The 12,889-nt window shown below is 43.8% G+C and overlaps 1 protein-coding gene and 1 non-coding gene across 5 annotated transcripts in view; both read right to left on the bottom strand.

Annotated features, from left to right (window-relative positions):
- KIF2A (kinesin family member 2A) overlaps window positions 1-5,564 on the bottom strand; it is a 69,601-nt gene extending 64,037 nt beyond the window's left edge. For 3 of the 4 annotated variants that reach the window (XM_070412036.1, XM_070412038.1, XM_070412037.1), the window contains exon 1: window positions 5,435-5,564. In XM_070412036.1, the coding sequence (XP_070268137.1) occupies window positions 5,435-5,498 (64 nt within the window). In that variant the 5' untranslated portion in view covers window positions 5,499-5,564. The remainder of the gene's footprint in view (window positions 1-5,434) is intronic. The other variant, XM_070412040.1, reaches the window with a different exon arrangement.
- Window positions 5,565-12,462: 6,898 nt separating this feature from the next.
- LOC139009647 (small nucleolar RNA SNORA19) lies at window positions 12,463-12,587 on the bottom strand. Its single transcript, XR_011471369.1, has one exon. It is a non-coding gene; the product is annotated as a small nucleolar RNA SNORA19 (small nucleolar RNA).
- Between the last annotated feature and the right edge of the window lie 302 nt (window positions 12,588-12,889).

Here is a 12,889-nt window from a genome sequence, read left to right as displayed (position 1 = left end):
GTAATGAATACAGATTCCTAGCTTTCTGTGGCAATTCTGGAAGCAACTAATGGCTGATAATTGAAAAGAGCTTTAAAGGCTGAGTACTTTGCTGAATCTCAATTCTTATAGTCAGAATTCAGTTTGTCTCACCAATTTGGCAAATTTTAAGCAATGTTATCTACTGTAGGTTTTCTGAGCCTCTGGTGGTAGTAGGAAAAAATAATTTTACTAGAGGAGCTTTTGTATCTCAAAAAACAAAACAAAAGGCCCTGACTAGGTGGCTCAGTTGATTGGAGAGTCATTCTGTACAGCTAAAAGGTTGTGGGTTTGGTTCCCAGTCCGGGCACAAACCTAGGTTATGAGTTCCTGGCGTGAACAAGAGGCAACTGATCAATGTTTCTCTCACATTGATGTCTCTCTCTCTCTCTCATCAACAGAGCATATGCTCAAGGTAAGGACTAAAAAACAAATAAAAACAATAGTATATAACTTCATATCATCAACAGTAAACATTTGCCTGCACTTAAAGAGAGAGCTAGGAGTGAATGTACTTATTAGTCTTTGGTCCAGGCTATGCCCTTTATCAAGTCATCTTGGCAAATAATTCAACCTTAGATGAACTTGTATAATGATGAATCTACTAGCTTCCTACCCTGCTTATCTCATACTGTTTCGGTGAGGATCCAATTAGATAACGTGTTTGAAAAACTATGAAGGCCTAACAAATACATATATGAAACCATCATGTAAAAGGAAATTAATCCACAAATTCTCCCATTCCACTCACTCCAACATCATCAATAACATAACTGTCCCTAAACAACTATATTGCTTAATGGTTTATTTTTATTAACTAAATTCATAAAATCTATTCTCTAAAAGCCCATATAATGATTTGTAAAGATGAATTAGCAGAAGAATAAATGTGGCAAAGTAGGTAGAGAATAGGGCATTTAAAATCATTTCTAAAGATTGCCTGTCCTATGTGCCACGATCTTCAATGAGTCCTTTGGAATCTTTAATTTCCTGTGGATTTCAGGTGCTTAATCAAAGCACTCTTTTCACCAATGTTTAATTAAGGAATGTTTAAAGAGGAATATTTTCCTCCCACAATTTTGGGTTTGTGACCTTCTAACCATACCACACCACTTTTTATCAGATCATTCCAATTGGCCTCTATAAAACTGCTCTCTAGTGGCTTTTCCATGAATGAGAAGCAATTTCCTACATCTTGATTGGGCTGTAGAAAGCTATATAGTGGTCCCCAAATAACAGAATTCTCTCTTTACTGTAGCAATTCTTGATAGTCTGGTTTCTGTATAAATCTTGAAAAGTCACTTATGCTTACTTGGGACTGAGTTTCCACATTTATAAAATTACTAGATTAACTCCAAGGATCTTTCTGGTTGAAATAGTCTATTATTCTCTTCAGATCACATATGTCAATACTATGACTAAGAGAGCCCAAGAACAATCCCATCTTAATTAAAGCTTCTAAAAATTCAAAACATTTCTCATCCCTCCTCTAGTCCCAAAAGGATAGTCACAGCTACTGTGGAACATTTAAAAAATGTTTTAATAGTGCAGTTTAAAATTTCCCAATAAAGACTATCTTGCCACACAATAGTTAAGATTGTAATTTAGGTTTTAGTCACTGGATTCTAAAAAGGAATTGAGCCAAAACCGGTTTGGCTCAGTGGATAGAGCGTCGGCCTGCGGACTCAAGGGTCCCGGGTTTGATTCCGGTCAAGGGCATGTACCTGGGTTGCGGGCACATCCCCAGTGGGAGATGTGCAGGAGGCAGCTGATTGATGTTTCTCTCTCATCGATCTTTCTAACTCTCTCTCTCCCTTCCTCTCTGTAAAAAATCAATAAAATATATTTAAAATAAATAAATAAATAAATAATAAAATAAAAATTAAAAAAAAGGAATTGAATCATAAAGATAATAGGAAGTCATATATAAGAAAAGAAATTATGCATGAGTGTCCATTTCCAGAAACCAGTCTCATTTCATACCATGTTATCTCCTGTAGCTGGGAGCAATCTCAGAAGTCCAAGCCTAACCTCCGTCACATCTAACCTTAAAATACCATAAGTCAGATTCGCCTTATCAGATCACTCAATTTCAGCCAACTCTGGGGATTCTGAACTAAAAGGCCTGTATGGGATGTGGGGGGCTAGAGCAGGGAAGTGGCAACACAGGACGAGCATACATGGAGGATTTCACTTCCTTGTAAGAGTTCATCTGAATTAAAATAATGTTGGATGCCCAGCTCGATCCCAGGTATGGGGTGCGCAGGAGGCAGCCGATCAGTAACTCTCATCATTGATATTTCTCTTTCTTTCCCTCTGCATTTCTCTCTGAAATCAATAAAAAATATATTTAAAAAATATTTGAAAACCAAAAATCCAATAATGAATGATTTACTAAAAAACTACATGCAAAGAACTCTGCTAGGCACATGGGGGGATACATAAATGAATTCAGGGAATTTAAGAATCAATTCGTATTTTAATCCTATAACACACTATTTGAAATGAGTATGGGTAGCCTGCCATCTTTTTATTGCATTCTCCACTCCATCCCTTCTCTAGTGCAGTTTGAAACAATATTAAGATAAATAAACCAAAATATTAATACTTAAGGAAATATGCTGTTTCATGAGTGATACAAAATGATTTAGGAATTCGAAGGCTAACTGGCATCTGGTTTAGTAACTAGTGAAGACTTACTGGGATTAGTTTTGAGGAAGGTCTTGAAAGATAGGAATAAATCCATTTTAGTTTACCTATTTGCCCTTGGAATATGTTTTATTAATAAAGAGCATCACAGATGGGAAAAGCGTACTCTAAAACAAGGACAAAGATCACCATTAGCAAGCATCAAGTCACCAGTTAATAGCAGCCCTTCTTCACTAGTGATTTCCATTGTCTCATGCAATCACACAATGGCAATAGTGCTCATCCAACTACAAAGTTTATTTTTGTTACAATAACCACTAGTGTTTTTGCCAAATACAGATCTGCTATTTAAAAGAGGAAACAAAACAGTTTCTTTAAAGTGAAAAAGGCAAAGCTTAAGGGGATTCTCCCAGACATCAATTTCCACTGTGAAGCACTACCATCCAATGCAAATAATCATTCTCTTCCAGTTCCCTACTTAACTTTTAGCTCCCATCAAATACCATCATGCATCTGAGGTGCACAAAGATGTACCTGACTATAGGTTACGATAATACACACTGTAATGACTTCCATTATTTCTCATGGGCAAACTGTTTTGAAATCTGACTTGAGGTTACTAGCACTTATGTACGAACACAAAGCTCTTACATGCCTGAGTTCCCAGTGCAGGTAGAAGATGAAGGCTGAAAGAGTATTACAAGCCTCTATCCTAGAACCCTAAGGGAACCAAAATTGTTTCAAGTTCCATATGTTTAAGTAAAAAGACATTAGTCCAGATCTCTCTCTCCCTCCCCACCCGCCGCCCCCCTCACACACAAACACCTTCAAAATGTCATGATCCTGTTTGCTTTTTTCTAATAGATGTTAAACAAACACCTAACAGTGGTTCTCAACCTTCTGGCCCTTTAAATACAGTTCCTCATGTTGTGCCCAACCATAAAATTATTTTCGTTGCTACTTCATAACTGTAACGTTGCTACTGTTATGAATCGTAATGTAAATATCTGATATGCAGGATGGTCTTAGGCGACCCCTGTGAAAGGGTCATTCGACCCCCAAAGGGGTCGCAACCCATAGGTTGAGAACCGCTGAATAGTGAAAGACTTAGAATGTAAAGAACTTACACATTTTATTTAACTCCAAAATTTTATTTTATTTTAAATATATTTTTATTGATTTCAGAGAGGAAGGGAGAGGGAGAGAGAGAGAAACATCAATGATGAGAAAGAATCACTGGCTGCCTGCCCTGTGCCCTTGACTGACTGGAATCTAGTCTGGGACCCTTCAGTCCGCAGCCAAGGCTCCATCCACTGAGTCAAACCAGCCAGGGCCACTCCAAAATTTTAAATAATATTCCTTCTCTTACTTCCGCTGGTATACAGTGAGCCCACGTTCACCTACGAAATGACAGTAACAGCACCGCCTGAGGAAAGTCATGTGAAGATAGTAATATAAATAAACCCCAACCCAACTAAAGGAAACATCGCTTTCTCACTCCTGTCACTGGTAACTCCTAAAGCTCTAAGTGGTATAATTTATCTTTTCACATACAGGATAATGATGCTCCCAGTCGTTAATACAAATTATCTCAAATATGACCAAGGGAAAAAAATCGTTAACTGTATAGGTCTTCCAATACATCACAAATACTAGGTTAAAAAATCAATCTAGTTTCACATAACTTGGTCAAACTTGGTAGAGACCAAGAGGGTGGGGATGTGACAGCAACATGACCACGGACAGGGCTAGTGAACAATAAGCCGTGAATTAAAAGTACGGGCCTGAGACAGACGGAGTCACGAACACCGCACACCTCCAATTCCTTCTATGTGTTCCCTCCTTGACAACAGAAATGACTTCCAGGCCTGGCTGGCGTCTCACTCCCCACCCCGCGCCGGTGACAGAAAACCTGTTCCCAAGAGGAGACTATAGGAAGATGCAGGAGCCCAAGGCCTCGGTTTCTCTCTAACCGGGCAGGTACCTGCTCCCGGCCTTACACTTTCCCACGGGTTCCCCCTCCCGAGGGGTGAAAGCACCCACACCCAGTCTCCCACCCCCACCCTCGCATGAGAAGCTCATGGAATACTTCTGTCCCCTGCTCCCCACCCTTATTCATGGCCGAGCACAACACTCTCCGCATCCTTCTTCCGAGGGAGGAACTAGCGAAACAGGAGGCCTGTTCGGGAAACGAACGCTGCGGAGCGCTGACCACCACACCGCAGTTTAAACCCACGGGGCTGGCCTCCTCTCTCGGCCCCGGCCCCACGGGCTCCCCTAAATACTGAGATCACTCGCCTCCGCGCCCTCCCCAGCCCCCATGCCTCGGAGACGAGGCCGGAAAATGAGAAGCACCGGGTGAAGCGCGAGGGTGGGTCATCCCTCACCGAGACCGCAGCCCCATCCCCACCCCGCACCACCCCCGGACTGGGGTCCCCGGGGAGGATGGAGATCGCGGGAGAAGCGAGGGGCCCTGGCCCGGGCCCCGGCACCGCGCCCCCAAAGACTCGGCTCGCGACACCCGGGCCTTCCGCGCCGGCCTCCCCCGGCCCAGCCCCCCGCCCCCAGCCCTCGGCACTGCGGCGGCACTGACGGCGCACCCCGCGCCGACCTCACTAGCACACACGCCACACACAAAAGCGCCGCGGCCGCCGCCTTCCCGCCCCCACAGCCCGGCGGAGCAATCAATGGGGCGGCCGGCGCCCGCGTCCCTCGGCCGCACACCCGACTGCCGGACCCGGCCGGCCGGGGCGGCGGCGCCGCTCACCATCGCTCCGCTTGATCTCCACGTAAATGCCGATCTGGATCTTGCCGAAGTTGGCCGTTGCCATCACCTCATCTGGAGCAGCGGCCGCGGGTCGGGGGAGGGGGACGGGAGGGCGGAAAAGGCGGGGAGGGGGCGGGGTGGGTGCGGGAGGGGGAGCGGTTGCCCGCGGCCGCGCTGGCCCTGGCGACAGCGTGAACGCGAGCGGGGGCCGCGAGGCGCAGCGGCGGGCGGGCGGGCGGGCAGGCGGAGGCCCCGGTGCTGCGGGCCGGCGGGAAGACGCGCACGCCGGGACGTCGGGGTGAAGCCGGGCCAGGGGCGTCGGGAGGCGCGGGGAAGAGTGGGAGGGCCCGCGCCGCCCGCCTGAAGCCGACGCAGGGGGGGGCGGGGCACCGCGCGCCTGCGCAGAGCGCGCCTCCGCGCCTCTTCCTCCTCGGCGGGCCTTTCCCGGCTGCCTCGGGGCGGCCCCGCCCAGCGCCGCGGCGGGACTGGCGGGACTGGCGGGCGGGCGGCGGCCGCGGCTGGGCCGGCGGAGGCGGGAGCGGAGCGCGCGCGGCCCGGCCCCCAACGAGCCGGCGTCGAGTTTGATTTTAGCGCGCGGTTTGGAAGGGGCGGCAGCCCGCGCGCCGCTGCCTTCCCCGCTCTGCGGCCTCCAGGCATTGGCGCTCTTGCGGGAGTGGGTTAGGGCCCTGCGGTTCCAGGGCTCTCCCAGTGGAGCAGGGGGTAAGGGATACGAATGTCGGGGCGTAGGGGCCGACCAGTTGACCGCACGGGCGCAGCGTGTCATCCTCGCGTCGCCTCTGTTGGCTCTTAGAGGCGGCCAGCCCCGTAGCTGAGCCAGGTTTCCCACCCAGTGATGGACGAAGGGAAGAAACACCTTTGAGGTGTCGCCCACTCTCAGGCGGAGGGATTACCCGCTTCTTCCTGGCCGGGCTTTATACTCCTGGACACTCGCAAAGAAACCCCGTGGTGGCGCCGCCTCGACTGCTCCACGTGCGATGCATCCATGGCTGGGCTCCTGCCTCTGCCGTAGGGTTTCTGACTGTTTGCCCCTGGCCCATAAAGCCATAACTGTGACTCAAGGACCGAAGGCAGACACTGAGGTTGACGCCGAGGTATGTGCCTTTTCTTCAGAGTCACTTGACCAGTTTGACCACATCAGCACGTGGAGAGCAAGACGCCCCAGCTGGAAGACCATGGGGACGGGGACCATGGAAACTGTTGAGACCACCGTGTAAAAACCAACACGCTGTGACTTTTGTTTCCAGGGTTGGGACTTGATAGGCGGAAGCACATTTTTTGGGGTCTACTTTCTCTAGTCATTGTTAATATCTCTGTAATAATAACTAAAAAATAAACACTTTTAAAAATATGTCACGGGAAACTGGATATGTATGTGTGTTAAGTGCGCACAACCTAGCGTTTTCAGCCTAATATAAGTGATCAAGTCAAGTAGACTAAAAAAAAATAGTTGAAAGGCTAATGCTCCATCTGTAATTTAAACACTGAAGGCATTCTTGTCAAAAGAACACTTTCTTCATCCTAAAGTAGGAATAACTTCTGTGGAAAAAACAAACAGACACTGGGAAGACAACTGAGAATATAACTTCTTTCACATTCCAGAAATGACATTACTGTAAATCTCACTTCAGGTCCTCTTTCAAAATAGGATTTGATCAAACCAAGTTTTTATTTTTCAGTTTTTAAAAATCTTAGGAGTTTTATCTGAACACTTTGAGTTTCCAGTCCAGTAGAACTCATTCTCTTATGTTTCTGTGACTGAGGTATAAAGCATCTATTTGCTTGCAAATTATTTAAAGAGTGCGGAGAAATCAAGTCCTGACCGGGAATCCAATCGTGACTTCCTGGTTCATAGGTCAACGCTCAACCACTGAGCCATGAGGGCTGGGCTGTCAGTTTATTTTGTTCATTAGATTCCACATAAGAGCGAGATCATGCGATACTTTTCTTTCTCTGCCTGGCTTATATCACTTAGCATAATACTCTCCAGGTCCCTCCATGCTGTTTCAAAGGGTAAGAGGTCCTTTTTTATTGCTGCATAGTATCCCATAGTGTAAATGTACCACAGTTTTATATAACATCCCAACTATAACCTGAAGGCACAGGTGCTATTTGAAACAAGTTATTGAGTAAACACATGTCTGTATTTTCAAACTGGGGAATTTTTTAAAGAAGTGATTTATTTTTCTGAGAGTATAGAAGCAGTTTCCTGTAAATCATATTAGTCCTGAAGGGACTGTAGCAGGAGTGGCCACAAGCCTTGTGGCATTTGTTAAGAGTTGCCATTGAAGGACTAGGCAGTACATGGTTGAAAGGGTGATTATTAAGAAAATGGATGAAGACTGTCCGTTGAAAAGAAAACACAAACTACCAGCTGGCCTCAGAGAATCCAAGAAGGTTTAGTTTATGGTTTTGAAAATGGCCTGGCTGTAATTATGACAAAATCAGTCAGAGTAGTTCAAAGACAAGGAGTAAATAGATCCCACAGATGTTTTAGGAAGGTGGTTTAGGTGGAACATTGACATGGCCAGTGGCTGCAACTATGACATATCTATCAGTAACTGTCCAAGAATTAAAAGACCTTTAGAAAAAGACTGTTGAAGAACAACCAGATGAATGTGTACACATACTGAATATTAGACATAGTAAGTAATTATCAATTTTATTAGGTATGATAATGATATTATGATTCTCTTTTTTAAAAAGCTCTTATTTGTTAAAGATATACACAGGCGTGTACATAACACACACAAAACTACATTGACTTTTATTCAAGTGGTGGGATCATGACTCTTTTTAAAATCTTTAATAAAGGTAGAGTTTTCAGTCTTTATAAGTTGAAGGGTGATACAAAGATGTCACCTGTCATGGAAAAGGAAATACTTGAAAATCACAAGTATTCCATTAATGAGTGGCAAAGACTGCTAAGGATCATCAGCCTCCCTTGACTTAGTGTGGCCATATGATTGCATTCTGGCCAATGGAATGTTAGTAGAATTGATTGTACCCTTTCAAGCCATCAAACCTTCCATGCATTTTCTTATTTTCTTTCCTTATCTCTCAGCAGCAGGACAAGACTCCTAGAAAAAAGTGGAGCCAAAAACTGGATGGAGTCTGGATCCCTAAATAACTGCTCCTCTGTCCATTGAACTTCACTGCACCACAAAATGAGTAAGAAGCACATTCTGTTGTGTTAAACCACTAACATTTTGGAATTGTGTATTACAGAAGTTAGTCTACCATGACTATATAAGTCACCACCAAATTTTGAGATTATTAAATGATAACAGAAAGTGGTGGTTTGAATAGGACCAAAAGAATTCTCACAGGTTAGGCTTCCTAGGAAGCAGACTCTGAAGCGGAGATTAGCATGTAGGAAATTCACTGTGAAGTGTCTTTGGGATTGACACCTTTGGGATAGTAAAGAAGCAGGACTGGGCAGAAGGAGAAGTTGACCTGTGCGGCAGGGACAACAAAGGCCTCTGTGAATTCCATGGGTAGCTTTAGAGCTAGGATGTTCTTTCAGACTTGTCTGAAGTTGAGAAGAGGGGACAATTGTATCCTGCACATGGCCACTTTTTGCATATGGGCACCCCTTGGGGAAGAGGAGTGGACCTTGGATGAGGCAGCTTCCTTTGGTGGTGAGCAATCCCTGAGGGAGAATTGAGTTGTGAGCCCTCAGTAGCCCAAACTCCTGCAACCATGGAAATGAGTGTCTTGGTCATAAAGGTGGATCTGGGCAGTGCAACACACATCCACTTGAGGGATATTCAAGAAGCTGGTTTGTGAGGGGCAATATGCTTCTAATGAATAGGCCAAAGAGCTATATATTATTTATGAAGAAGACTTCCTACTGGGGCCAAGAGATAAGTAAAGTTTGTATTACATGCCAAGGAGTTTAAGAAAATAATTAATATCAAGATACCAGGAGATGGTAGATAGAAGAAGCAAGAGAATCTTCCTTGAGGTTCTAATTGAGAGGGAGACTTGGCTAAAGATAAGCGCAAGCAAGAAAATACAGCTTCCAATGTTTCCCTTCACTGGCTTTCTGATGATGATAATCAGTTTCATTGAAAACCAGTTGGAGACTGGTAAAATTATCAAAAGGAGGTTCACTGAGGTTTTAAAAACTTGATTCTTAATAAATTTTTAAAGATGGCAATCTTTGCCTTAATGAATCTTTATTATTTGCTGCAAGGGGATAGAAAAGCTGCCTAAAGATAAACTCCATTTGGAGCTTAAGTCTAATGTTTTTTTTTGAAAATACATTTTATTGATTTTTTACAGAGAGGAATGGAGAGGGATAGAGAGTTAGGAACATCCATGAGAGAGAAACATCCATCAGCTGCCTCCTGCACACCCCCTACTGGGGATGTGCCCACAACCAAGGTACATGCCCTTGACTGGAATTGAACCTGGGACTCTTCAGTCTACAGGCCAACGCTCTAGCCACTGAGCCAAACTGGTCAGGGCTTAAGTCTAATGTTTTAAAATTACATTGTGAATTCTGCTTGCTTCACAGAGCCTGAGTGAGTGAGGGGTAGATTGATTGAAGGCAACATTGCCTCAGGAGTAACAAAAGAACTTGTGATGGAGTATGTACCCTTCCCCTTGAAGTTATTATCCTACCGCCAAAACAAGAGGAGTAATACAATTATCATCTGTACTCCCATTATCCCTTATTAATAACTAATAATCCTATCTAAGAAAAGGCTAATATGCAAATTGACCGAACAGCGGAAAGACCGGTTGCTATGACATGCACTGACTACCAGGGGGCAGACACTCAATGCAGGAGCTGCCCCCTGGTGGTCAGTGTGCTCCCACAGGGGGAGTGCTGCTCAGCCAGAAGCTGGGCTCACGGCTGGTGAACGCAGAACGAATGTAGTGGTGGTGGCAGGAGCTTCTCCCACCTCCTCAGCGGCAGCGCTAAGGATGTCTGACTGCCTAAGCTGTTGGTTGGACATCCCCCAAGGGCTCCTGGACTGCAAGAGGGCACAGGCCAGGCTGAGGGATCCCCCCATGAATTTCATGCACTGGGCCTCTAGTTAGTTAATAAATAAATATTTTATTCATAGTTCGATGATCTTTTTTCACTTACAAGTATTTTTATTTTTATCTTTACTGTCAAGATTTTAGTTGCTCTTATAATTTTGCTTATTAGAGAAATGAGAAAACTAATCCTTTTAGAGAACAAGAGCATTTAGAATTTTGAGAGCCCAGATGCAGTCCCAAAAGCTTAATTATTACTCTTTTAAAGTAGTTCTGACATTAAAAGTCATACTTATAATAAAACTCTTGATTTTTCACAGAGAGGAAGGGAGAGAGATAGAGAACCAGAAACATTGATGAGAGAGAAACATCGATCAGCTGCCTCCTGCACACCCCCCACTGGGGATGCGCCCGCAACCAAGGTACATGCCCTTTACTGGAATCGAACCCGGGACCTGTTAGTCCGCAGGCCGACACTCTATCTACTGAGCCAAACCGGTCAATAAAACTCTTTCAGTTCACTATTTTTTTAAATTTTTAAAACTTAAAACTTACAAGTACTTAAAAAACTTTTTAAATAAAAAATCATTGGTTGGAATCATACTCAAGCATAATCTCATGACTACCTTTCTAATCACATGGTGACATTTAGATAACCTTTACTAACTCTTAAGATAAATGGTGAAAAAGTGGGAACTTGCCCAGGAGAGGAAAGCCCCCTGAGATTTCAGAGCTACAGAAATAAGTCCTCAGGTCAACTCCATGGGTGCTGACTTGATCTAGTTCATGTTTTATTGGAATGCTGACTTCAGAGGAAACTTCTTGAAACCTCACAAATACTGACTTCTTTCAGAAGCTGGTAATATGAAACAAAACAAAGTTTCCAACAACTCAGTTGCAATGAATTGTACTTGAGAACAGACAGTTCCTGTTAGAAGTAACCATACCCTGTCATGTAACCCAGCAAGCTGCCCTGAATCACCACACTTGAGAATTTCAGGTTTGCTTTTTCTAAGTTTCCTATTCCGGGGAACATCACTCTTTTCAATGACCATCTCTTTGAAACAGAAATCACAGGGTTTACCTGGAAAATAAGGCATCATGATATTTATTTATTTATTTATTTAAAATATATATTTTTATTGATTTCAGAGAGGAAGGGAGAGGGAGAACATTAATGATGAGAGAAACATTAATGATGAGAGAATCATTGATTAAGGCATCATGATATTTAGAGGTGTGTGTGTAAAAATGCTAATGAATATAAACTATAAAAGGACTGGTTTAGGGTACTTCCTAAAAATACCGGACCAATTTTTATCTGCCTGCTAAGTTAATACTGATTGTTGGCAGGAGGTGTCAGTTCCATGCAATGTGGACATGTTCATAGGGATGTCTAAGTGTTCTCACGACATGTTATCTGGCTTCCTCAGCCATAGCCGGTTTGGCTCAGTGGATAGAGCGTGGGCCTGTGGACTGAAGGATCCTGGGTTTGATCTCAGTCAAGGGCATGTACCTGGGTTGCAGCCTCCTCCGTGGGCTTGGCAACCCAATCAATGTGTTTCTCTTACATGGATGTTTCTCTCTGTCTTTCCTTCTCTCTCTTCCACTCTCTCTAAAAATCAATGGAAAAATATTCTCGGTTGAGTATTAAAAACCCCCACAAAAAACAGAGTGAGTGATTAAAGGAGCAAGACAGAGGCTGTAATTTATTTTGAAATTTTATTATTCTACTTATTTTTAATTTTTAATTTTTATTAATGTATAATTTATATACAGCATTATAAATCTGTAACATTTTCTATGACCTATACATGGAAATAATACTGTTTTTCTTTAATATAGTTATACAAGTTAGCCCCCTTCAGTGTTGGAGGGGACTACACAAGTATGTGAAAAACAGGAGGTGAGACACTTGGGGGTAATTTGGGGATCTATTCCTCTCAGTTCCAGTTTTAAAATTCCTGAGAAAGAGACCAATAGACCCATTTGAGGTCAGGTACCCACTCTTTTTGTTTGTTTGTCTGAAGGAGACTGGCAGCATTACTACTTAGTTATACTGCTAATTAACCTTCAACTATTTGTATAGCACATGAGAAATAACGCAGGTGCCCACTCTTAATAAGACCAATTGATCATGCCTGGTTGGAAGCTTGCTCTGAGATACGGTAACATTTCTCATGTCCTATTCATTTTATTACAACACTAGAGGCCTGATACACAAAATTCGTGCAAGGGACTTGGCCCTTGCAGCTGCGGTGGCTTGCCTCCGGGGCTTTGTCCAGAAGGTCGTCCGGAAGGACACCTGGAAGGTCGTTCGGCTGTTTGGTCTAATTAGCATATTACACTTTTATTATTATAGATTATCTGGGTAGCATGAAAGCATTGTCTTCATGGCTACATCTAATGAAAAGGGTTTAATTAATATTTTAATTTCCTTTGCTG

This window comes from Myotis yumanensis, unplaced genomic scaffold (assembly GCF_028538775.1).
Source record: "Myotis yumanensis isolate MYYU_CA2020_CCGP unplaced genomic scaffold, mMyoYum1.0.hap1 SCAF_4, whole genome shotgun sequence".
In the NCBI taxonomy this organism is placed as follows: Eukaryota; Metazoa; Chordata; class Mammalia; order Chiroptera; family Vespertilionidae; genus Myotis; species Myotis yumanensis.
This window is presented reverse-complemented; position numbering and strand designations above follow the sequence as displayed.